We start from the raw sequence: 26425 nt of genomic DNA on the forward strand, positions 1-26425 counted from the left end.
ACCATCAAGGGTCAAGTTTCAGCATTAGCAATCTTCTTTCAGAAACCTTTAGCTACCAAGTCCTTGGTGCGGAATTTCATCCAGGGGGTGCGGCACCTGGCTCCTCCAGTCCGCGCGCCCTTACCGCCCTGGGATCTTAATTTGGTTTTGTCGGTTCTACAGAAACCTCCCTTTGAAAACCATCAGGGAGATTCCCTTGCTTACTTTATCCCAGAAGGTGGCCTTCTTGGTGGCTATTACTTCTGCTCGCAGGGTGTCAGAACTGGCTGCATTATCATGCCAGTCCCCATACCTAGTGATTCATAGGGATAAGGTAGTACTTCATCCTAAGCCATCTTTTCTTCCTAAGGTGGTTTCAGATTTTCATCTGAATGAAGATATTGTACTACCTTCCTTGTGTCCTCAGCCCAAGCATCATCGGGAACATGCATTGCATTCCTTAGATGTGGTTCGGGCAATCAGGGTATACCTGAAAGCTACGGAATCATTCCGTAAGACGGATTCACTTTTTGTGATCACGGATGGCCCCAGAAAGGATTTGCCTGCATCTGCCGCGACCATTGCCAAATGGATTAGACAAACGGTGGTACAGGCTTATTCTATTAAGGGTCAGAGTCCTCCGTTCCCCGTTAGGGCGTACTCCACTCGAGCGCTCAGTACTTCCTGGGCCTTTCGCCATCAGGCGTCAGTGGTCCAGGTATGTAAGGCGGCCACCTGGTCGTCGGTACATACCTTTACAAAATTCTATAAAATTGATGTGACGGCATCGGCGGATGCCTCATTTGGCCGCAAGGTTTTGCAGGCCGCAATTTGAGGAGACCGGTGGTCTACCTCGAGGGTTTTTTTTTTCTGTTTGGAAAAAAAAAAAAAAAAATGTTTCTCTTTTTTGTTGAGTCTCATCATTAAGGATGAGCATTGTAAACTTCTAGTTGGCACCGGTTGGGCCTTCTAGATTGGGATTTGATTTCATTTTCCCACCCCTCAGTTGTGATACTGCTCTGGGACGTCCCGAAGGTGGTGTATCACCGAGGACTACGTCTGTCAATGAGCGCTAGAGAAAAATGGATTTTTGTAAGATCTTACCGTAAAATCCTTTTCTCTTAGCTCATTGACAGACGTAGTCCCCGCCCCTCTGTTTTTTTGAGTTGGGTTGGGTTAAATCTCTAAAGACTGCTTTTTCACATAACTGATTTGCTGAGGCAGAGAGAGAGAGGATATACCCTCTGGGACTGCCCCTAGGGTGTGGCCAGAGCTTTTTAATTTCCTGTCTAGTCCTGCTCCTGTGGAGGCAACATAACCCGAAGGTGGTGTATCACCGAGGACTACGTCTGTCAATGAGCTAAGAGAAAAGGATTTTACGGTAAGATCTTACAAAAATCCATTTTTTTTCATTTTTTTGGGGGGGGAATTTAATATAAAAAAAAAAGTGAAAAATATTGCTATTTTTGCAAAATGTACGCTCCTTTTTTTGTTTATAGCGCATGATCAAAAAATCGCAAAGGTGATCAAATACCACCAAAAGAAAGCTCTGTTTGTGGGGAAAAAAGGACGCCAAATTCGTTTAGGTACGGCGTCGCACGACCGCGCAATTGTCCGTTAAAGTCACGCAGTGCTGAATCGCAAAATACCCCCTGGTCAGGAAGGGGGTAAAATCTTCCGGGGCTTAAGTGGTTAAGTGTAGATGTGAGATCTGAGGTTTTTTTGACCCCAGATCTCACATTAAAGAGGGATGTTTATATTCCTTGTAATAGGAATAAGTGATCAAAAAAACATTTTTTTTAAAGGGACAGTCTAAAAAAATAAAGGGTAAAAAAAATTTAAAGGGAACGCATACGCAAGTCGCTCCCACATATGTAAACAGTGTTCGAACCACACATGTGAGGTATCGCCGCAATCGTTAGAGCGAGAGCAATAATTCTAGCCCTAGTACCTCTAAACTGGTAACCTGTAGAAATATTTAAGCGTCACCTATGGAGATTTTTAAGTACCAATGTTTGGCGCTTTTCCACAAGTGTGGGTAATTTTGAAGCATGACATGTTTGGTATCTATTTACCTAGTGTAATTTTATCTTTCACATTATAGAAAAAAATCGGGCTAACTTTACTGTTTTCTTATTTTTTTATTAAAATACGGTGTGACATAAAGTATTGCAATGTTGTCCATTTTAATCTCTAGGGTCTCTGCTAAAAAAATATCATGTTTGGGGGTTCTAAGAAATTTTCTAGCAAAAAATATTGATTTAAATTGTAAACAACAAGTGTCAGAAATAGACCTGGTCCTTAAGTGGTTAAGGTAAAAAATTGTGTACCTTTGTAGAATTACTTTGAATCTACTTTCTATGCTTTGCATAAAATTTATTTTTTTGATGCTTCCTGTGACTGCTTAGTCACACTAGAACCAGCAGGTTTAAAATGTCTGCATTTATGGGGCTAAGGCAGTATGTACCATAACCTGACAGCCAATTGTTCATGCCTGATAAAATCTGGTCCTATTTTACCCCAGAAACCGCTTTCTAAATTAACAAAGATCTGCAGTTGGTTTGTTGTAATCGTCAAAATTAATAACGTAGAACTATAGGCAAACTTTTTTGCACTTTGGATAAAGTAAGGGAGGAGTATAACACTTGTCAGGGTTTTTTTTTGTTTTTTTTTGCCATCTGTGTCCCATTGGGGAGATTTTCCTTCACTTCTTGTCCCATAGTCAAAACAGGAAGTAAGAGTAAATCAATTCAAAGTGAAGGAAGTCTCTGGTAGTCAACAGAAGTAGTTAGCAGGTTTCCCCCTATTCATGTTCTGGTGACAACTCAAAATTTGGGATTTTCTTTAACTTTGGGTGATAATGGTAAAAAGGCCAAATAAAGAGGGTGATGCTCCCCAACGGGCACAGACAGCAATAAACCCTGACAGGTGTTTGAACCCCTCTCCACTCTATCCAAAACTAAAACCACTTTTGCCTTCGTTATAATTAAAAGGGGTTTTGAGGTGTATCTAATTTTGTTAATTATGAAGGTCAAATGGGCCAGTTTTATGCAGGATTCACTTTCTTTGTCACGCACCCCAACTTGGGCTTCCTCTACCAGTCATGGCCATGCAGCGTGGGCTTGGCATCTCAAGGATGAGCGCTTTATACTTCAAACTAGCATATATCTTTTTAGATCTGCAGGTTATTGGTTTGCTAACTACAACAGACCATCAATTTTATCACTGGCAGTGGTGATGCTATGGGGTGGATTGGGATAGTGTAGCTTGGAATATATGGTAACAACATGCTGCATTTAGTTATTTGATTTTTTTTTTTCTTAGACAAATATGATGACTGAGTTAAGGAAATGGAAACTCACAATAATTGAGAATCACAAGCTGGAGATGAAGCAACAGAGTGAGAGGCATGCTGAGCACATTACTCATCTGAGCAACCAGATAGACAACCTCAAGGGCTTGCTGCAGACCTATGAAACATCTATACGCAGGAAGGATGAGGTAAGACTGTTCTGAATCTAAAATAGACTGGTTTATATAAACACACTATAATTATTAGCAAATGTAAGTAAGCAACCCCTGTGGTTGGACCCGCACATTGATTATTAGGGGTTGCCCAGCTTGTGCCCCAGCTAATCAGCTGTTTCAGGGTTGTATAAATGCAGCTTAGGGGATGCCTGAGTTCAGTGGTTCTCAGTCTTTGTCTGCTCAACAGTGCACCAGCCTGGAATATAGCTTTGTTTCAACAGGTTTTTGAGCCTAGAGCACAAGGAGCTGAAGAAAGGAAAAGTAGATCAAAGCACTTAATCGGCCTTGAAGGTGTATCGCTAATTAAAGCAGTATTAAACCCAAAAACAAAAATTTTAAATACTGAAGTTTGACAATTATTAAATATGCTTGGCTGCATTAGTTTCCTTTTAGTTTATTCTTTTTCACCTGTTGATCCGGCCAGTATGTCTGTCTGTTGTTTTTTTAACTTTAACAGACCAAACTGTGCAGCAGAAGTGGCAGTTAGAGGCTTCAGACAAACCATTTAACTCAGGGGTGCTTACAATGATCAGCTTTTATTCATTTATGTAAACTCTTTATCCCAAAAGGAAATAAATGAAAAAAAAAACCTGTTGCTGTAACTGTTTAAAAAAGTAAGCGCTGACGTTCAGCTGTAATTTGTTTGTCAACTCCATTTACCCTACTCCCTAGATTGACAATGTTGCTCTTCAAATGTCTCTGTTGCTTTTCCATGCAGAATAGAGACACCCTAAGACAAAGTGTGTTACTGGTTAGATCACCAGATGTATATAATGGGGGAAAAAACCCTATTGCTGCTACCATATCTAAGGATTGGTAAACTGCAATATAGTCAATTTCAATATAATTTTTTATTTTTTAATATTGCTTTAACCTCTTCCCTACGGGCGCATTGTAAAATGACGCTGGCAGAAATATCTCCTCCCTCCGGGCGGACCTCCTATGACGTCCGCCTGTTTTCGCCGCTCTCCCGCACCCCCGGGGGCACGCAGCAATCGGGGATGAGGCGTGTCCCTCGGGACACAGCCCATCCCCGATCAGTGTAAAGAACCAATTAAAAAAATGTCTCTTTACCATGTGACCGGCTGTGTCCTATCACAGCCGGCCACATGCACTGTGCCTGTGCACACCCCCAGGGGTGCGCAGAGCAGCGATCGGGAATGGAGAGTGGCACTTTGACCTCCGATCAGGGTAAAGAGCCAATAAAATTACAATCACAGCCGGTCACAGAATGTCAACAAATCCGGTAACTAGCTGTACCGGGCTGATCCTGTGTGAGGAGGAGATTGCCGTAACAGCTAGTTACCGATTTACAGTGCACACCAAACACACTGATTGCCCCCCCCCCCCCCCCCAATAAAGCGGACCTGTCACCAGCCCATCAGGTACTCTGATGACCGGTTCTTGGGTACTCTGATGGGCTGGTGACAGGTACTCGTGAACTCTGATGGGCTGGTGACAGGTACTCTGATGACAGGTACTCTGATATTTGATGACAGGTGCTCTGATGACTGGTACTGGGGTGCTCTGATGACTGGTACTGGGGTGCTCTGATGACTGGTACTGGGGTGCTCTGATGACTGGTACACTGACAGGTGCTCTGATGACAGGTACTCGGGTACTCTGAGTACCTGTCATCGGGGTACCCGAGTACCTGTCTCCAGCCCAGGGTACCCGAGTACCTGTCTCCTGCCCAGGGTACCCGAGTACCTTTCTGAAGCCGATCAGTGTACCTAAGTCCCTGTCTCCAGAAAAATGACAAGTTCAAAAGACTCATTCTGCCTCAAAGAATATAAGTTTGGGTGTTTGCTTTCCAAAATGGGGTCATTTTGTGGGTAATTCCATTGTCCTGGTGCTCCAGGGCCTTCAAAAGTGTGATAGGTCGTTAGGAAATGATATGTGTAATTTATGCTCATAGTACACCTGACGATGCTCCTTGCATGTTGGGCCTCTGAATGTGGCCAGGCTGTGTAAAAGTCTCACACATGTGGTATCGCCATACTCTGGACGAGTAGCAGAATGTATTTTGGGGTGTAATTGCAAGTATGCATATACTGTGTGTGAGAAATAATTGTTATGACAATTTTGTGTAAAAAAAAAAAAAATGTCTTTTTCTCTTACGTCCTCCGACAGTCGCCGCCTCTTCATATTCGTCACTATGGGGTTATTGACCTTTGCTCCGTAGGAGTAGCTAGGCAACAGAATATGTTAATATCAAAGCTTTTAGCATACCCCACCCCTAGGGGGTGGTCCCCTCAGTCAATACCCTCCTGCTTCCGGCATTCCTACCTCAGTTTCAATTGTCTAGCTCAGGAGTTAGCAGGCTTATCCTGTGCTGGGATTTCAGTCTCAGCCTCTATTCTCTCTCTTTGATTTTATTTCAAGTGTTTTCTCTTCTTTACTTAGCTGTTATTTTTCAGCACTAGTTTAGTTTCTTCGGATGAAGATGATCGTGCGGAGCTGGGTCTCAGGCTGGCCTCCCTGGTTATCCGGGGTTCAGGGCCAGTGGCTTCCCAGCCTGCCATCGAGCGTTCAGCTCAGGTTTCCCTGGCATATATGAACGACCCATCCCTGTTTGCTGCAGGGATGCTGCGGTGAGGTGGCTACCTCACCGGACGCCATTTGCGGTTTCGCACCGCAGTTCCACTGCGTCCTGGCTGCGACTCTCCTTGTCCTTAGTGCAGCGGTTTGATCGCTTGTGCGGGCTCCCCACGCCATCCGGATGGTAAGTGTATTCTGTGTGGGGACCTGTCTGTTTTGGGTGTCAGTCTGGGACTGTGGGACCCTGCATGTCTGTGTAAAAACGTTGAGCTCCCTGTCAGTAATAGCTGCCTTTCTGTGGGCTGAAGAGGGGGGGGGGGGCTCTCCTGCTCTGCTCTGTGTAACAGGCTGAGTTTTCTGTGAGACATGCTGTATGCTGTGTGTGACATGCTTGTGCAACATTTTTGGGCATACTGTGCGGCGACCGCTGCTGCGGTCCGCCTTTTTTTTACAGCGAGCTATGGTGGCCGGTCCTGTGTGGAAAGAGCGGCATTTTTGGCGCCAAGCGCCGCCATTTTGGCGGCGATCGCTCAGGCCTCATGTCAGCGCTGTTCTGTATCTGCCTATGGAGCCTCAGCCAGCGGCCATGTTTGTGTAGCCTTACATAGGCTTCATAGGGGCGGTCAGTCTTGCATCACTTCCTTTTCCTCTGGGACAGCGATCGGTGCAGCAGCCTGTGTGATCTCTCCAGGTTTTACCTTTCCATATTCCTGTATTCCTTGCCTAGTATTCCTATCCCTGTGGGGGTCAGTGTATTCAGTGAGTGCGGTGGGCTACGCTCGCCGCGATCTTAAAGGGGCAGTACTCCTTTTTTTCTTAAGTCTACTGGGGCATGGATTCTCAGGAAAGCAAGTTTCCCCCCACCTTGGTAGGGGGCCAAGGGGCTGCTGCTTCCCCCGAGGGGGCTGATCTGGCTACTATTGTGGCTAACTTAGCTGCTCAGGTGCAGATGCTGGTGGCTGATCGATCCACAAAAAGGCCCAGAGTGTCAATTTCCTCTGATTCAGAGGGCGATGGGGGATGCTATGGCTGGAGTGCCCTTCTCAGGGTCTCGCTCATCTCTAGACCTTGCGGGGTCTGAAGGGGAGGCTGAGGTGGAAGGGGTTGATGTTTCTCCCCCTGGCTCGTCTGAAGAGCTTGCACTCATGGATGAGTTGGTTGCTTCTATCAAGCAAACACTGCATTTGGAGGATGAACCATGTCCTCCTGTTTTGATGTCCTCTTACGGGACGCAAAGAGAGCGCAAAACGTCGCAGGTTTTTCCTTGCTCTACGGAATTTCAGCGCGCTGTTGATGAGCAATGGCGCAATTTGAAGAAGCCTTTTGCTGTGCCGAGTAGGTTTAAGCTGCGTTATCCTTTTACTCCCACCACTGATGAGCGTTGGTGTGTGCCGCCTCAGGTGGATCACGCGGTGGCGATTTTGAATAAATCCACTGCGATTCCTGCTGAGGATACCCCGGCTTTCCGGGACCCTACGGACAGGAGATTGGAGTCTCTGGCCCGTCACTCTTATACGGTTGCGGGCTCTATGCTGAAGCCGATTTTTGCTTCCATTATGGCAGCCCAGGCTATTGCAGATTGGACGCAGGTGCTCAGGCGCACCCTGGTGGCTGACTCTGCCCCGCCGTCAACATTGGCTATGGTGGATCAGATTCATCAGGGTGTCATGTATTTGTGTGATGCGGACTTGGATTTGGTCCCTTTGGCTGCGCGTCTCCAAAGTGTGGCGGTGTTGAACCGTCGCCTGATATGGCTGAAATGTTGGTCTGTTGACCAATCTTCTCGCAAGACTTTAGCTAATTTGCCCTACGCGGGCTATCGCCTTTTTGGCGAATCTTTGGATACTCTGATAAAGGGTATTTCTGGGGGTAAGAGCACTCTCTTGCACCAGACTCACAAGACTAACAGGAAATCGTTAGATCTGGATACAAGATCGAGTTTCTATCTCGGCCGGCGAGCAGATTTTTTCCCTCAAATCTTCAGCTGTCTCCGGAGCGCTTGCGGGATCTGCACCTGGCGGTGCGGGACCTGCGGGCTCAGGGAGGGGTGGTTCCGGTGCCTCATCGGGACAGATTTCGGGGGTTCTATTCCAATCTGTTCACTGTGCCCAGAAAGGAGGGCAAGGTACGTCCGATTCTGGACTTGAAAGCTCTGAACCGCTTTGTGCGTGTTCGCAAGTTCCGCATGGAATCCCTGCGATCAGTGGGGGCTGCCCTGGTTCCGGGGGAATTCATGGCGTCCATCGATCTGAAGGATGCGTATCGTCACATCCCCATTTTCGAGGGTCACCAGAGGTACCTTCGATTCGCCATTGCGGAGGATCACTACCAATTCGTGGCGTTACCCTTCAGTCTCGCTTCAGCTCCGCGGGTTTTCACCAAGGTGCTTGCGCCGGTTCTGGCTTTGAGAGCCCAGGGCATCTCGGTCCTGGGGTATCTGGACGACATTCTGGTTCGGTCTGCGACCAGTCAGGGTCTGGTGAACGACCTGTCCGTCACGATGCAGACTCTACAGGAGTTTGGTTGGACGATAAATTTTCCAAAATCGACGCTGTGTCCGTCGGTTCGTCTTCCTTACCTGGGAATGATCCTGGACTCTGTTCAGGTGAAGGTCTTCCTGCCGGAAGACAAGCTCAGGAAGCTTCAGGAAGAAGTCAGGTCCCTCAGGGACGTTCAGTGCTCGTCCCTCCGGACGTGCATGAGGTGTCTGGGATTGATGGTCTCGGCTTTCGAGGCGATTCCCTTCGCCCAGTTTCACACGCGGGGTCTCCAAAGGGAGATTCTGACCAGGTGGGATGGGCGACCACAATCACTGGATCTCCAGATTTCATTGAGCCATCGCACCAGAAGGGACCTTCTGTGGTGGCTCCAGTCCCCGGCGGTGTCGGGGGGCAAGTCCTTTCGCCCTTTCTCGTGGACGGTGATCACCACGGATGCCAGCCTGTCGGGCTGGGGTGGTGTTCTGGGCGTTCTGTCCACCCAGGGTACTTGGTCGGAGGAGGAATCCTCCCTTCCGATCAACATTCTGGAATTGCGAGCGATAAATCTCTGCCTTCGGCGTTGGTCGGACAGGCTGCAGGGCCGTCCGGTTCGGGTGCAGACGGACAATGATACAGCGGTGGCCTACATCAACCACCAAGGGGGCACCAGGAGTGCCCGAGCGGCTCGGGAAGTGGCCGACATTCTGTCTTGGGCCGAGACGCACGTCCCGGCGATAACGGCGGTTCACATTCCGGGGGTGGAGAACTGGCAGGCGGATTATCTGAGTCGCCAGGCCCTGGACCAGGGGGAATGGTCCCTTCACCCGGATGTCTTCCAGATGTTGTGCGCGAAGTGGGGCTCACCAGATGTGGACCTGTTCGCGTCTCGTCTAAACAACAAGGTGGTGAGGTTCGTGGCAAGGACGCGCGATCCTCGGGCAGACGCGTCGGACGCGTTAGTGGCTCCCTGGCATCAGTATCGTCTGATGTATGCCTTTCCACCGATTCAGCTACTATCCAGGTTCCTTCGTAGGTTGGCCTCGGAGCCGCACACGGTGATTCTGGTGGCGCCAGACTGGCCTCGCCGGTCTTGGTACGCAGATCTCGTGAATCTGGAGGTCGACGCTCCGTGGCGTCTGCCTCTTCGAGAAGATCTCCTGTCTCAAGGGCCGATATTCCATCCTGCTTTACAGTCGCTGGCTTTGACGGCCTGGCTGTTGAAACCGAGATCCTGAAGGATAGGGGTCTCTCCCCTGAGGTCATTCACACTTTGATCAAGGCTAGAAAGACCTCTTTGGGGAAGGTTTACTACCGTACTTGGAAGGCCTATTTTGCTTGGTGTGAGTCCAGGGGGTATTCCCCTCGCTCATACTCGGTATCAAGAGTGTTGGCTTTCCTTCAAACGGGCGTGGACCAGCGTTTGGCGTTGGCCACGATTAAGGGTCAGATTTCTGCACTGGCCGTTCTCTTTCAACGCCCTGTGGCGTCTAATTCTTTGGTTAGCACCTTTGTTCAAGGGGTGCGGCATCTGGTCCCTCCTAGGAGGGAGCCTTTACCTCCATGGGACTTGAATCTTGTTCTGTCCGGGTTGCAACATGCTCCCTTTGAAAAGATCAGGGAGATCTCGTTGTCTATGTTGTCCAAGAAGGTCGCCTTTTTGGTGGCGATCACTTCGGCTCGCAGAGTGTCGGAGCTGGCAGCTTTGTCCTGCAGATCTCCGTATTTGGTGGTTCACTTGGATAAGGTGGTCTTGCGACCTAACCCGTCTTTCCTTCCGAAAAGGATTTCGGAATTTCACCTCAATGAGGACATTGTCTTGCCTTCGCTTTGCGCGAAGCCTAAACATCCAAAGGAGGTGGCTTTGCATTCCTTGGATGTTGTTCGGGCGATCAGGGTTTACCTGTCATCGACTAAATCCTTTCGCAAGACGGATTCTCTATTTGTCCTTCCAGAGGGGCCTCGGAAGGGCATGGAGGCGTCGGCTTCTACCATCGCCAAATGGATCAGACAGGTCATTGAACAGGCCTATGCTTTGAAGGGAAAAGTTCCCCCCATGCCTGTGAAGGCGCACTCTACCAGATCTCTGAGTACGTCTTGGGCCTGTCATCATCGGGCTTCTGTGGCCCAGGTGTGTAAGGCGGCGACTTGGTCGTCCGTTCACACCTTCTCAAAATTCTACAAAGTGGATGTTCAGGCATCGGCAGATGCTTCCTTTGGCCGCAAGGTTCTTAGTGCGGCAGTGCCTTAGGGTTCCTTGTTTTTTTTTTTTTTGGACCCTTGGCTGTTGGGATGTTTTTATCCCTAGGTTATTTGTTTTCCTGGGTTGTTGCTCCTGTTGAGCAAGTTTTTTTCATGTTGCCCAGTTGGTTTCCTTCCTTTGGTAAGGTTCCTTTTTTTCTGATGTGGGTACTGCGTTGCCTTGGGCGCGGCTGCGATTTTTTTTCTCCCACCCCTCATGTCTACACTGCTTTGGGACGTCCCCATAGTGACGAATATGAAGAGGCGGCGACTGTCGGAGGACGTAAGAGAAAACTGAATTTTTGTAAAATCTTACCTGTAAAATTCCTTTCTCTGAGTCCTCCGACAGTCGCCGCCCCCGCCCCTCTTTTGGGGTTTGTTTATGTACTCTACTGCTATGCTACTGAAACCGAGGTAGGAATGCAGGAAGCAGGAGGGTATTGACTGAGGGGACCACCCCCTAGGGGTGGGGTATGCTAAAAGCTTTGATATTAACATATTCTGTTGCCTAGCTACTCCTACGGAGCAAAGGTCAATAACCCCATAGTGACTAATATGAAGAGGCGGCGACTGTCGGAGGACTCAGAGAAAGGAATTTTACAGGTAAGATTTTACAAAAATTCCGTTATTTTCCCAAGAATTGTGGGAAAAAATTACAACTTCAAAAAACTCACCATGCCTCTTACTAAATACCTTGGACTGTCTACTTTCCAAAAAGGGGTCATTTGGGGGTTATTTGTACAGTCCTGACATTTCAGGGCCTCAAGAAATTAGATAGGCCTTTAGTACATCAGGTGTGATTAGGTGTGATCAATTTTCATTGATTGGCACCATCTATAACCTTCACACAAACTAAATAATATCCACTAATCTGGGTTATTTTTACCAAAGAGATGTAGCAGTATAAATTTTGGCCCAAATTTATGAAAAAAAATAACTTCTTTGCAAAACTTTATAATAGAAACTAAAACAAAATGTTTTTTTTTTTTTTTCCAAAATGTTTTGCGCTTTTTTCACTTCTATCGCAAAAAAATTAAAAAACCCAGTGGTGATTAAATACCACCAAAACAAAGCTCTATTTGTGTGAAAAAAATGATAAAAAATTTGATTGTGTACAGCGTTGCATGATTGAGTAAATCTCATTCAAATTGTGAGAGCGTTAAAAGCTGAAAATTTGGTCTGGGCAGGAAGGGGATGAAAGTGCCCTGTATTGGAAATGGTTAAGTTTTTTTTTTTTTGTTTTTTTTTTTAAACCTTTTTAACTATGAAAGAGAAGGTTAATGCAGAATCTGGAGTGTTACTTTGTTCAGCAAAAAGGGACTTGCTTTACATCCAAACTCTTTTGAAATTAAACTTTTTTTTCTCTTTCATTCATTGACGGACATAGCTCCTGATCTTCTTGACCATTGGGTTATACTGCCCCCAACAGGAGTAAGACACTAGGCAGAAAAATAACTTGACTACGCCTATGGGCAGTCCCAGGAAGTATACTCCCCCTCTCTGCTATAGGTACTCAGTTTATATTCTGTCGCGTCAGGAGTAAGGACCTAGTTCCTTGCTGGGAAATCTGGTCCTCACAATTTTTTTTCTTTTTTATATAGATTATTTTTTCTCCTGGTTTTTTTCCTGTGAGATCTACAATCAACACGCAGACCTCAGCTTCGTGCTGGGTCGGCCGCGACATAGCCCCACCAGGCGGGGGATGGCCTGCGAGTTAAACGCCTTGCGAGGTTTCATACAGCCTGAGTCGCAGCATTCCTCCTATTTTGATGGTGAGGAGGTTTTGTCTAGTGCGGTTCCCGCTTTGTTCCTGGTATAGTGAGTAGCTGTCCCCCCCCCCCCCCCCTCCCCATGGAGGGTTTTGGGGTGGGCGTTGGCCCCTCCCTGGGACGTCGGATGCCCGGTCCCCTCCTTCCCTTTATGCCCCTCCCTGAGTCTGATGGTCCTGTGGGTCATCTATCCCACCTACCACCTATACTGGGGTTGTATGGTGGGCTGGGACAGGGCGTTGGACTGGCGATGGGGGGGTGTGCCATTGGCGATCGGCTTTTGGGGGGGATGTACCTGGTGGGGTCTCCTGCCATGGCCCCCCCTTCCTGATCTGTGTATTGTCTGGGCCCTAGGGATCCCTCCTGGGTCCCTGGGACCTGGATGGAACCACCCTTTTGTTGTAGCCTATTTGCTGTATAGGCTGGTGGCCATGTTTGTGTAGCCGCTGCGGCCATTTTGCATTAGTCCGGCATTAGAATCAATGGCGGTCATTACTGTGGAGCCTTCTGGACCGAGTTTTTTAGCTGTGAGAGCTCCTCCTTATCCCCTGGGTCTGACTCCTGGGCCTCTTTCCTTTCTGGACGCCGCACGTGGAGTCCTTTGATCCTGGTGGTGGTGTTACCAGTGCGGTTGGGTGTCCCTTGGCAGTGTCTTTTTGCACTTTAATGGGGTACCCTTATTCCTCATGGAGTCTTTGGCGCACATTCCCCCACCTGACCCCCTCTCAGAGCCTGCGGGGCCCTCTGGGTCCCAACCATCAAAAGATGCACTAACGGCGGTCCTAGAGTCCTTTGTGCCCCAAGTGGGGGAGTAGTAAAAAGTGCCTTCCCCTGCTTCATCTGTCTCCTCAGATCCTGAATCTGATCTGGCCGCCACGGACAGGGCCCGCCCTGAGGGGTCTGCGGCCACGCACCTCGAGTTCTCAGATAGTGAGGATGATTCCTCTACTCCTGTAGCCGCGCACAAAAAGGGGCTGGTGGACGCACTGATTGTGTCTGTGTGTGAGACTTTAAAAATGGAGGACGCAACTGAAGCTGCGGCAGAGGCACCGGTTCCCTTTGGCACTCGCAAGCTGCCTAGAGCGGCGAAGGTGTTTCCATTTCCTGCCTATTTTGACAGATTTGTCGCAAAAGAGTGGGAACGCCCAAAACGTCCCTTGGTCCCTAAGCGATTCGCTATGAAGTACCTGCAGACATGGCACCTTCTGCATGAAGGTGCGCTCTCACCTGTGCCTGGGGTAGGGGGATGTCTTCGCTGGTTTTCGAACCTGTGTACTTTGCTGGTGCAAGACAAGTGGGTCCACAAAGTGCTACGGTCTGGCTACAAGATCGAGTTTCATTCTTACCCTCCAGAAAGGTTCTTTCCTTCCAATGTGCGTCTGTCCCTGGACAGATTGAAAGCCCTCTTTGGGGCAGTGAAAGACCTGTTGCTTCAAAGGGTGATTGTTCCGGTTCCAACTTCGGAACTTTTTCAGGGGTTTTATTCAAACCTGTTCACGGTCCTAAAGAAAGAAGGCAAGGTGTGTCCAATTCTGGATCTCAAGGCTCTGAACTGCTTTGTGCGGGTACAGAAGTTCAGAATGGAGTCTTTTCGCAGAGTGGTGATATCCCTGCATCAGGGAGATTTCGTTGCCTCTGTTGACATTAAGGACGCTTACTTACACATTCCAATATGTGTCTGTCACCAATGAATCCTCTGCTTTGCCGTGGGAGAGGAGCATTATCAGATTGTGGCGTTACCCTTTGGTCTCGCCTTTGCTCCTCCGGTCTTCATAAAAGTGTTGGCCCCAGTGCTGGCATTGTTACGTCAGCGAGGGATCCCAGTACTGGGCTACCTGGACGACCTTCTCTTCTGAGCAGAGTCTCCTACTGCTCTGATGGACAACGTGGACATCATTATATGGACTCTGAGGGAGTTCGGCTGCCTTCTGAATTAGAAGTCTGCTCTGGTTCCTTCCACAAAACTGGACTATCTGGGTCCAACTCTGGACTCTGCTCTAGCTAGGGTATCCCTTCCTCTCGACAGGCTTCAGGAGTTGCATGCTGCGATTGATCTCTTGCTGTCCAGCAGGTGGTCGTTCCTCCGGACTTGCATGAGGGTGCTGGGTCTGATGGGTTCTACCTTTTTTTGAGGTGGTCTCATTTGCACAGTTCCATACGATGTCCCTGGAGAGGGGAGATATTGGCCAAATGGGACAAGTCTCTGGACAATCAAATCCAGCTGAGCCGAAAAACTGAAGGTTCGCTGATCTGGTGGCTTCGCTCTCCAGCTCTTCACCAGGGCAAATCTTTTCTTCCCCTGTATTGGACAGTGGTTACCATGGATGCCAGTCTGTCCGGGTGGAGAGGTGTCTTGGGTCGGAACTCTGCTCAGGGAGTTTGGACACTGAAAGAGTCCAGACTCCCAATCAATGTCCTGGAACTCCGAGCGATCAGGCTGAGCCTGAATCACTGGACAGATCACCTTCAGGGGTATCTGGTCTGAATCCAATTGGACAATGCCACGGTCGTGGCTTATGTCCATTGCCAGGGTGGAACAAGAAGTGTATTGGCAGCTCTAGAGGTAGCCTGCGTTCTTTGGTGGGCAGAACAGTTCCTTCTGGCCCTCTTCGCCGTACACATTCTAGGGGTGGAAAATTGGCAGGCTGATTATCTCAGTCGGCAGGCATTGTACCAAGAGGAGTGGTCCGTTTTTATCCGGAGGTGTTTCATCAGCTGTGTCTCCAGTGGGGCACCCCCGAGGTGGATCTGTTGGGTGTCCCAGCTCAACAGAAAGGTGCACAAGTTTGTCCCGGGATCCGCTAGCGGACGTCAGACGCGCTGGAGGCCCCCCTAGGGCCAATATCATCTGATTTACGCCTTCCCTCCTCTCCAACTTCTGCAGAGACTTTTGCATAGGATCCAGACAGAAGGAATTCCGGTCATTCTAGTGGCCCCAGATTAGCCTCGCCAGTACACAGATCTGGTGCAGCTGGTTGCCGACGCCCCTTGGAGACTTCCTCTCAGGGAGGATCTGCTGTTCCAAGGGCCAATCTTCCATCCTGCTTTACAGTCGCTGGTTTTGGTGTTTTTTGCTGTTGAAAGCCAGGTGCTGAAGGATAGAGGTTGGTCTAGGTCAGTGATTCCTACACTACTGAAATCTATTAAATCTACTTCTAGGAAGATCTACCATTGTATGTGGAAAGCGTACATTGCGTGGTGTAAGTTGCTTGGTGTTCACCCTCGCTCTTTTTCGGTGGTTCGGGTCTTGACCTTCCTTCAACAGGGGGTTGAGCAGACGTTGGCCTTGAGTACCATTTATGGTCCAGGTATCGGCCTTGGCGGTCTTCTTTCAACGACCCTTGGCCATGCACTCTCTGGTGCGTAGTTTTATTCAGGGGGTTTGACATTTTGACTCCACCAGTGCGGTCTGGTGCTTTCAGCTCCACAGAAGCCTCCCTTTGAAAATATTCAGGCAATTGCCCTGCTTACGCTATCTCAGAAGGTGGCCTTCTTGGTGACTATCACTTCTGCGCGCAAGGAGTCGGAATTGGCGGTGTTGTCTTGCTGTTCCCCTTATTTGGTGGTCCACAAAGATAAGGTGGTTCTTCGCCCCTGTCTGTCGTTCCTTCCAAAGGTTGTCTCTGATTTCCATTTGAATGAGGATATTGTGTCGCCTTCCCTGTGTCCCAGGCCACAACATCCTAAGGAAATTGCATTGCATTCCCTGGATGTGATTCGGGCTATTCGGGTGTACCTGGCAGTTATGGAGACATTTAGGAAGTCAGACTCCTTATTTGTGCTCATAGATGGGCCTCAAAAAGGTCTGTCCGCTTCATCTGCGACCATTTCTAGATGGATCAGACAGATGGGTGACTCGAGCATATTCGATTAAGGGTCAGGTTCCTCCTTTCCCTGTGAAAGCGCACTCTACGCTGGCGCTCAGTGCTTCTTGGGCCTTCCGTCATTGGGCGTCAGTAACGCAGGTGTGCAAGGTGGCTTCTTGGTCGTCGGTGCACACTTTCACAAAATTTTATAAAGTGAATGTGTTGGCATCTGCGGATGCCTCTTTTGGCTGCAAGGTTTTGCAGGTTTTGCTGTTTAGGAAGCTTGTTCCCTCTTTGGGGGTGTACTGTTTTTCAGGTGGGCTCCAGTTGTTTTGGTTGAGCTCCTGTTACCTGGTTGGCTACGGTTTAGCCTTGGGGAATTTTTTCTTGCTGTTCCCAGCCCTCATGTTTGAAGCTGCTTTGGAATGTCCCTATGGTCAAGAAGGTCAGGAGCTGTGTCCGTTAATAAAAGAAAGAGAAAATTCGATTTTTGACTTATCGTAAAATCCATTTCTCTGATGTTCATTTGACAGACACAGTGCCCACCCCTCTATGGAGTTGTAATACTTCTGAAACTGCTTGTAACAAAACTGAGTACCTGTAGCAGAAAGGGGGAGTATACCTCCTGTGACTGGCCATAGACGCAAAGTTATTTTTCTGCCTAGTGTCCTACTCCTGTAGGAGGCAGTATAACCCAATGGTCAAACAGATCAGGAGCTGTGTCCATCAATGAACATCAGATAAATGGATTTTACGGTAAGTCAAAAATCCCATTTTCCCCAGGGGACCAAGTGCATATAGCACTCAGTGTTGAGGCTCTGGGTGTTTATCAGCACCTGCTTTTACGCATTTCACAGGACTGGTCAATGGATCACGAAGCACTGTGTGATCTTTAACTTTTTATGAATGAATAATCCGTTATGTTGGGCCAGTGCCATGTGTGACACGGTCTGGCAGTGCTGGTTGGTTGTTGATAAAACTTAGGTAATTGGGGGTTTCAGCTCTGTGTGATCCATCATCAGGAGTTTAGTACGTTGCAGCCGAAGGCTGTGTGATGTTTGTGAATGTCAGCGCTGTTCTCCAGAGTGGCACCTGCTGGGTGAAATCACCACTGTGATTAACAAATCCATCTTCCTTTTCTCTTAGGTCCTCTGACAGTCGCCACCCACTCATACATTCTTCACTACTGGGTATTGGTCTTATCCACAGGAGTAAGCTAGGCAGAAGATTTTGTTAGAAAACATTCACAAAACCTTGTATAGACACACCTACAGGGGGCTGTCCCTCTGGTCCAATACCCCCCTGCTAGCAGCATTCCCAATTCAGTTTGTCTTTTGCCTGGTTAGGAGTAGGCAGGCTTCCCTTGGCTGGGGCTGCAGTCTCAGCCTTTCTTCTTATTTTTTATTTCTGAAAAAGTGATTTTTCTTTACACTGATAGCTTTTTATTTGTTCCTGCGCTTAGTTAGTCAGACTTCGGAAGACTACAGCGTTTGCGGAGCTGGAAATCGCACTGGTTATCCTAGAGCCTTACGGAATCCCAGCCTGCCATCAAGTGTTAGCAGGCTATGCGTACGCCCAGGCCTCGCAAACGACCTGTCCCTGTCCTCAGGGACAAGCCTGCAAAGTGGCTACTTCACCGGGATGTCTCAACTGCGGTACGCCGCGTGTTGCTAGTGTCTTGTTCGGCTGACGGCACTCCCACCCGGAGTGGGAGGCTTCCTGTCACAGATCGGTACCAACGGTGAGTACCATGCTACCCCTCTGTCTATGGCATTATCCGTCGGGGGGTTATGTGGGGCCTCTGTTATGGGGATGGCAGTCTATGTGGAGTCTGTGATATCCCCCTCATGTCTGTCAGTACGGTTCCCGTGTGTCCCTTCCCGGTCCCAGCGGGGGCGCTATAGCTGTTCTGCCGCAGTGTGGGGGGTTTGCGGGGGTCCCTGAGTCCCTGTGGTGCTTGTGCAACGTTTGGGGGGTACAGACATGCTTGTGGTGGCTGCAATCGGTGTGTAAAACCGCAGGGCCACCATTTCAGGTGTGGGCAAGCTGTTTGGCCTCATTGTGAGGGCAGCAGCCATTCTCTGTAATGCTTTGGCGCCCTTCAGGCGCCATCTTTAGTGTGGGCAATGTGTTTCCTCAATGTGCTCAGCGGCCATTTTCTCTCAGCCTCCCCCATAGACTTACATTGGCAACCATTTTCTTGTGGCTCAGAACTATGTTCTGCCTCTAGTGGCATGACATCATTTCCTTCTCCTGGCACACAGATCGAGCTGGCAGCCTGGGTACAGTATAGCACACTTCTGGGGGATTGTCTGCTGTTTTTTCTGGTTTATATCTCTGCTGGCGGTTATTACTTTTCAGTGCTTAGTAGCACAGGCTAGTTATTCATTGCGGTGGGAACCGCAGTTATCGCCGATTTTTAAAGGGCCATTGCCATTTCATCTCGAAGTGTTCTGATGGAGTCCCAGGATGGCAAATTCCCCCCAGCTCTGGTGGAGAGTTCAGGTACTCCTGAATCCTCTGCAATAGTCTCACTTACCGCTGCACTTACGACTTTAGCGTCCAAAGTGGATCTGTTGATGTCTGAGTGGGCTTCTAAGAAAAGGCCTAGGCTTTCTCAGTCTTCTGATTCAGAGCCAGATATGGTTGCCATGGACAGTGTACCCCCTGAAGGGTCTCAGTCCTCTCAGTCGGATGGGGAGGAGGAGGAGGTGGAGGATTCCCGCTCTGGATCCGCAAGAGAACATGCTTCAATGTCTGTGCTCATTAGCTCTGTTAGACATGCTACATTTAGAAGATGAGCCCCACCTGCCGGGTAAGCGGTCTTCCTTTGGGACCTGCAAAGCCCAGAAGTCGGCTCAGGTGTTTCCGTGTCCCACGGATTTTCACGAAACAGTGAATGAACAATGGCGCAATTTAAAGCACAATTTTGTGGTGCCTAAGCGGTTTCAGTACCTTTTTATCCCTTTGCGTCTCCGGTGGATTCCCGCTGGACTGTGGCTCCTAAGGGGACCACACTGTGTCCAGGTTAAATAAATCCACTTTGATGCCCGCTGAGGATTCTCCGGTGTTTAGAGACCCGGCGGATAGGCGGGTGGAGTCTCTTAATAAAAACCAAAAAGTGCAGCGCTGAAATCAGTATACAATTATATAGCTGAAAAGCTCATATAAAGAAAACAAAAAAGGAGAGGGGATAATGTCCAAATGAATAGTCCCAATATTAAGTGCAGAGATGTGAATCCACGTGCAAAATAACTTTCTTCCAGTGACACCAGGGAAAAGTGTAGGAAGGGGACACCCTTGTGCTCAGGTATAACAAGCAGCTTACCGAAATTCCGTGGCTGCTCAATTTAATGAGACAGCCTCTCCCAGCTAGTAGTAAACCAGTAGGTCAACCGATATCAAGCTCAGGTGCTTCGAAAGACTCCAAAAGCGGAAAGCCGTTTCCGGTGTGTTGTTAAACCGATCACATTAATATGTGGCACACTTGGAACTTCTCATATACTCCATTGAACGTAAAGCCATATGTAGAAAGAAACAGAGGCCCATAGCGTAATCCCGTAAACCAATAGGTAAATTTATTAAAAAAACTATTTACAATTTAAAAGACAAAAACAGGCATGTAGTATGTGCCAGTCATGGATCTAACCGCGGCGTCTGGGATCGCCAACGTTTCGTCATAAGAAAGACTTCTTCTGGGCGGGGTGGAGTCTCTTACCCGCCACTACTATCTGGTAGCAGGTTCCTTGATGAAACCCGTGTTCGCCTCAGTAATGGTCTCTCAGACTGTGGTGGAGTGGACTAAGGTGCTAAAACGCACCCTTGTGGCTGATTCCGCCCCTCCTGCTACTCTGGAGATGGTGGACCAAATTATTCAGGCTGTTTTATACCTGTGTGACGCGGCCTTGGATGAGGCCCCTTTAGTCTCACACTCATCTGCAGTCGCAGTGACGATCCGTCGCATCGTGTGGTTGAAAAGCTGGTTGGCCGACCAGTCTTCCAAGAAGACAGTGTCTGATGTGCCTTATGCAGGGAATCGCCTTTTTGGGGACTCCCTGAACGAATTGGTGAAGGGGGTCACTGGGGGTAAAAGCACGCTGCTGCCCCAGGTGTCCAGGGGCAAGTCTTTCCGTGGTAAGCGGAGCCCTTCCTTTAAACCTAACCTGGGGTCCTTTTGCGCCATCAAGGCACAAGACAAGGGCAAATCCTTCAAGGCCTCTGGTGGCCAGAAGAAGCCTTGGGCGGGAAAAATCTAAAGCCGCCCACTCTGGCACGGCGGCCCAGCCCGCCTCGACCTGAAGGGGCGCCTTCACCCGTCTCAGGGGTGGGGGGGCGTCTGCGCAGTTTTCCCGAGCCCTGGCTGGCCAAGGTTCAGGACAGATGGGTTCAGGAACTCATTCGGTCAGGGTACAAGATCGAATTTCGATCACGTCCAACAGACAGATTCTTTCCCTCAAATCTTCATTTGACCCCCAGATCGTTTCCAAGATCTCCAACGGGCGGTTCAGGATCTCCTCGCCCAGGGGGTGATCGTCCCGGTGCCACATCAGGACACGTTTCGGGGTTTTTACTCGAATCTGTTCACGGTGCCCAGAAAGGAGGGCAAGGTGCGTCCGATTCTGGACTTAAAGTTTCTGAACTGCTTCGTGCGGGTTCAAAAATTCCGCATGGAGTCCCTCTGTTCGGTGGTGGCCTCCCTGAGTCCGGGAGATTTCCTGGCTTCCATCAACCTCAAGGATGAATATTTACACATCCCCCATTTACGAAGGTCATCAGAGGTACCTCTGGTTCGCACTCACAGAGGAGCACTATCAGTTTGCGGCGTTGCCTTTCGGTCTCGCTTCAGCTCCAAGGGTGTTTACCAAAGTGTTGACTCCTGTGCTGGCTCTGTTGCGGGCGCAGGGGATTGCAATCCTTGGGTATCTGGACGATCTCCTATTAAGGTCGAGTTCCAGTGCCACTCTGTTGTGCGATCTTTCAACCACGTTTCAGATGCTTCAGGAGTTCGGGTGGACCATCAATTTTCAGAAGTCGACATTGTCTCCTTCTGTTCGCCTCCCTTACCTGGGAATGGTTCTGGACTCCGCCCAGGCAAAAGTCTTCCTGCCGGAGGACAAACTCCGGACTCTGCAGAACGAGGTCAGGTCCCTCAGGGACAACGAGTCCTCATCGCTCAGGACCTGCATGCGGTCCCTGGGATTGATGGTGTCAGCCTTCGAGGCGATACCATTTGCACAGTTCCACACACGATCTCTACAAGAGGAGATTCTGGCCAGGTGGGACAGACGTCCTCATTCCTTGGAAAGGAGGATCTCTTTGAGCCACCAAGTCAGATCGGATCTTCTGTGGTGGCTCCAGTCTCCGGCTCTGACTGAAGGGAAATCCTTCCGGCCGTTGTCATGGACGGTGGTCACCACGGATGCCAGCCTGTCGGGCTGGGGTGGCATTCTGGGCAATTTGTCTGCCCAGGGCACTTGGTCGGAGGTGGAATCCTCCCTGTTGATCAATATCTTGGAACTGCGAGCGATCAGACTGTGTTTGCTCTGTTGGTCGGATCATCTTCGGGGCCGCCCTTTGCGTGTGCAGACGGACAACGCAACTGCGGTGGCTTACATAAATCGCCAAGGGGGCACCAGGAGTGCCGGGGCGGCCAAGGAAGTGGCCGAGATTCTGTCTTGGGCTGAGACGCAGGTCCCGGCGATTTCGGCAGTTCACATTCCAGGTGTGGAGAACTGGCAGGCCGACTATCTGAGCCGTCAGACCCTGGACCAGGGGGAATGGTCCCTACACCCGGAGGTGTTTCAGATTTTGTGTGCGCGGTGGGGATCCCCGAATGTGGATCTGTTCGCAACACGGCTAAACAACAAGGTGGGAAGGTTCGTGGCAAGAACGCGCGACCCTCTGCCAGACGCCTCAGACGCGTTGGTAGTGCCTTGGAATTGGTATCGCCTGATTTATGCCTCCCCCCCCCCCCCCCCCCCCCATTCAGTTGCTGTCCAGGTTCCTTTCCAGGTTCGCCTCGGAACCGAGGTTGGTGATTCTAGTGGCCCCAGACTGGCCGCGCCGGTCTTGGTACGCGGACATCGTACAACTGATCGTCGAGCCTCCCTGGCGGCTCCCATTACGAGACGATCTGCTGTCTCGGGGGCCAATCTTCCATCCTGCTTTACAGTCTCTGGCTTTACCAGCGTGGCTGTTGAAAGCCAGGTCTTGAGAGATCGGGGTTTCTCGTTGGCGGTTATTCCTACCTTACTCAAGGCTAGGAAGGCCTCGTCCGGTAAGATTTATTATCGTACCTGGAAGGCATATTTCGCCTGGTGTGAATCGCAGGGTTTTCATCCTCGCTCCTTTTCAGTGGCGAGGGTGTTAGCCTTCCTGCAATCTGGTGTGGACCAGCGTCTTGCGCTGACCACTATTAAGGGTCTGTTATCTGCACTGGCCATTCTCTTCCAGCACCCCTTTGCTTCAAATTCCTTGATCCGCACCATTATTCAAGGGGTGCGTCATCTGGCTCCCCCTAGGAGGGCACCTTTGCCTCCTTGGGACTTGAATTTGGTTCTGTCCGTTTTTGCAAAGTCCTCCCTTTGAGAACATCCGGGAGATTCCTCTGCCTGCGCTCTGGTGGTGATCACATCAGCTCGCAGAGTGTCGGAGTTGGCGGCCCTGTCTTGCCGCTCCCCCTATCTGGCTGTTCATAGGGATAAGGTGGTCTTGCGACCTCATCAATCTTTCCTTCCTAAGGTGGTGTCCGATTTTCATCTCAACAAGGACATTGTCTTGCCTTCGCTGTGTGCGAAACCTAAGCATCCTAAGGAGTTTGCCTTGCATTCCCTGGATGAAGTCTGGGCGATCAGGGTTTACCTGTCGTCTACTGAATCCTTCAGGAAGTCGGATTCTCTTTTTGTCCTTCCTGAGGGACCTCGGAAGGGTATGGCTGCGTCTGCGACAACCATTTCTAAATGGATCAGACAGACGATTGTACAGGCTTATTCGCTTAGGGAACAGGTTCCACCTTTCCCTGTCACGGCGCACTCTACCAGAGCGGTGAGTGCGTCTTGGGCCCTCCGCCATCAGGCGTCGGTGTCCCAGGTGTGCAAAGCGGCGACCTGGTCGTCCGTGCACACCTTTACAAAATTTTACAGACTTGATGTTTTGGCATCGGCAGATGCCTCCTTTGGCCGCAAAGTTCTGAGTGCGGCAGTGCCTTAGGGGAGACATGGCGTTTTTTAGCCTGTCCCCTCCTGTTGGGGTTTTTTCCCCCTTGGTTATTTTGCTTTCCTGGGTTTGTTTGCCCTGTTGAGCTTTCCTGTTCCCCAGTGTTTTACTTTTTCTGGTTTAAATAAGGTTCTTCTCTCTGAACTGGGTGCTGCGTTGCCTTTTAGACGGTTAAGTTTCCCACCCCTCACATGTACACTGCTTGTGAAGACTGTATGAGTGGGCGGCGACTGTCAGAGGACGTAAGAGAAAATAGAATTTTTTTAAGAACTTACCGTAAAATTATTTTCAGAGTCCTCTGACAGTCGCTGCCCCCCACCCCTCTTTTGGGGTTCATGGACCTATATACTGCTTGCTACCAAACTGAATTGGGAATGCTGCTAGCAGGGGGGTATTGGACCAGAGGGACAGCCCCCTGTAGGGGTGTCTATACAAGGTTTTATGAATGTTTTCTAACAAAATCTTCTGCCTAGCTTACTCCTGTGGATAAGACCAATACCCAGTAGTGAAGACTGTATGAGTGGGCGGCGACTGTCAGAGGACTCAGAGAAAATAATTTTACGGTAAGTTCTTACAACAATTCTATTTTAACAGGGAGGTCAGGCCAGGGGGACTGCCCAACCATGCTGCTTTAGAAACTGAGGGATGGATTTGAACAGGACCAAGTGCTGAGTGTACTTGGTTCCCTGGGGGAGTAAATAAAATTTAAAAAATGTAATGAGACTTCTTTAAGGCTGGGTTCACACTAATGAGATGCAGGAACCACATTGATTCCTGCGTGGGTTCCCGCATCGTATCTGACTCGCAGGCAGTTCACACTGCTCTCTGCGGACTGCTGCGGGTGTCAATGTAAAGTTAACCACTTGCTTACCGGGCACTTATACCCCCTTCCTGACCAGGCCAATTTTCGGCTTTCAGCGCTGTCACACTTTAAAAAATACAAATGCGTGGTCATGCTACACTGTACCCGTAATGAATTTTTTATCTTTTTTTTTTTTTTTTTTCACACACATAGAGCCTTCATTTGGTGGATTTTATTCACACTGGGTTTTTATTTTTTGCTAAACAAGCAAAAAAAGACAGAAAATTAAAAAAAAAACCTTTTATTATAGTTTGTTATAAAATTTTGAAAACCGGTCGTTTTTGCTGCATCACTAATGTGCGCTGATGAGGCTGCACTGATGGGCCCTGGTAGGCTGCACTGATAAGTGACACTGATTAGCAGTACTGATGGGCACTGATAGATGGCACTGGTGGGCACTTAATACCAGCACTGAAGGGACTGATGTCCATGTAACAGAAGCCGGTTAACAGCTTTCTTCTTTTTTCCTCACGCTGTGAGCATGAGGGGAAAAAAAGCCTATAACTGGCTTCTCTTTACTTCCATGATCAGAGGTCAATCACTGACAGCTCATCATGTGGTAAAGGGCCGCTGTGAATTGGCCCTTTACCCCGATCTGTGATCAGCCAAGTCCCAAGTCGCAGGGGGCGCACAGGCTGCGCGAAAACTGGAGGACGTACATGGACGCCCTCCCGCCATTTTAAGCCCATGCTTTAGCCGTTTCCCGGGTATAGCGCGGGCGCCAAGTGGTAAATAACACCCCCAAATCGAACTGTAAAAATCAGTTCGCATGGGTCTCAACAAACTGTATGACTGAATTTGCATCGCATAGACATTGCATAAGTGTGAACCCAGCCTAAAAGCAGTCAAACTATCATACAAAAGTTTCAAACATTTTAGTAAATCTAAAAACCTTCTTAAAATGAATCTAAACCAAAGAACAAAAATGTAATATACAGTGGGGAAAAATAATAATTTGATCCCCTGGAGATTTTGTAAGTTTGCTCACTTAGAAAGAAATGAAGGGTCTATAACTGTTATCAGAGGTGTATTTTAAATGATAGAGACAGAATATCAACCAAAAATCCAGAAAAAAACATATGATACAAATGTTAAAAATTGAGTTGCAGTTCAGTGAGTAAAATAAATATTTTATCCCCTACCAACCAACAATAATTATGGCTCCTACAGACTGACTACAGTATTTGCCCATGTGGTACTCATATTAGTCCTGTCAATTTAGGAAGGTGCTCCTAATGACAACTCGTTATGTGTATAAAAGACACCTGTCCATAGAATCTTTCTTCAACTCAAACCTTACCATCATGGGCAAGTCCAAAGAGCTGTCAAAGGACATCAGGAACAAGATTGTAGACCTGCACAAGGCTAGAATCGGCAAAAAGCTTGATGAGAAGGAGACAACTGTTGAAACGATTATTCTCAAATGGAAGAAATACAAAGAAACCATCAACCCTCGGTCTGAAGGTCCATGCAATATTTTTCCTCATGGGTCAAGGATGGTCATTAGAAAAAGGAGCGATCAGCCCAGAACTACACGGAAGAGCTGGTGAATGATCTCAAGGCAGTTGAGACCACAGTCTCCAAACAAACCATTGGTAACACAATACCCCGCCATGGATTGAAATCCTGCAGCACCTGCAAGGTCCCCCCTCCTCAAGAATGAAGTTTGCCAATGAACATCTAAATGATTCAGAAAAGGATTAGGAGAAAGTGCTGTGGTAAGATTAGACCACAATTTAGCTTTTTGACATGAACTCCACTCACCGTGTTTGGATGAAGGAAAAATGCTAACTATGACCCTAAGAATGCCAGGACAGGAAGTGAATGGAAATTTCTCCGATGGGACACAGATGGCAAACAATAAACTGATGGGGTTATAACACTCCCTTGTTCTATCCAAAATGAAAAAACAAGTTTTGCCTATATTTCTATTTTAAAGCGGAGCTCCAGGCTCCTTCAGAAAAAATTAAGTCAGCAGCTACAAATGCTGTAACTGTTGCCTTTTAA

The 26425-nt window shown here is 48.7% G+C and overlaps 1 protein-coding gene across 2 annotated transcripts in view; it reads left to right on the plus strand.

The window, feature by feature from the left end:
• The window catches only part of POC5 (POC5 centriolar protein), a gene marked incomplete at its 3' end in the record, with an annotated part of 124077 nt that overhangs the window by 48306 nt on the left and 49346 nt on the right, over nt 1-26425 (plus strand). For both annotated transcript variants that reach the window (XM_082243806.1, XM_082243807.1), the window contains exon 6: nt 3304-3480. In XM_082243806.1, coding sequence (XP_082099932.1) covers nt 3304-3480 — 177 coding nt within the window. The remainder of the gene's footprint in view (nt 1-3303; nt 3481-26425) is intronic.

The sequence above is a fragment of the Pelophylax lessonae genome (assembly GCF_965119305.1).
Source record: "Pelophylax lessonae genome assembly, chromosome: 1".
Taxonomy (NCBI): domain Eukaryota; kingdom Metazoa; phylum Chordata; class Amphibia; order Anura; family Ranidae; genus Pelophylax; species Pelophylax lessonae.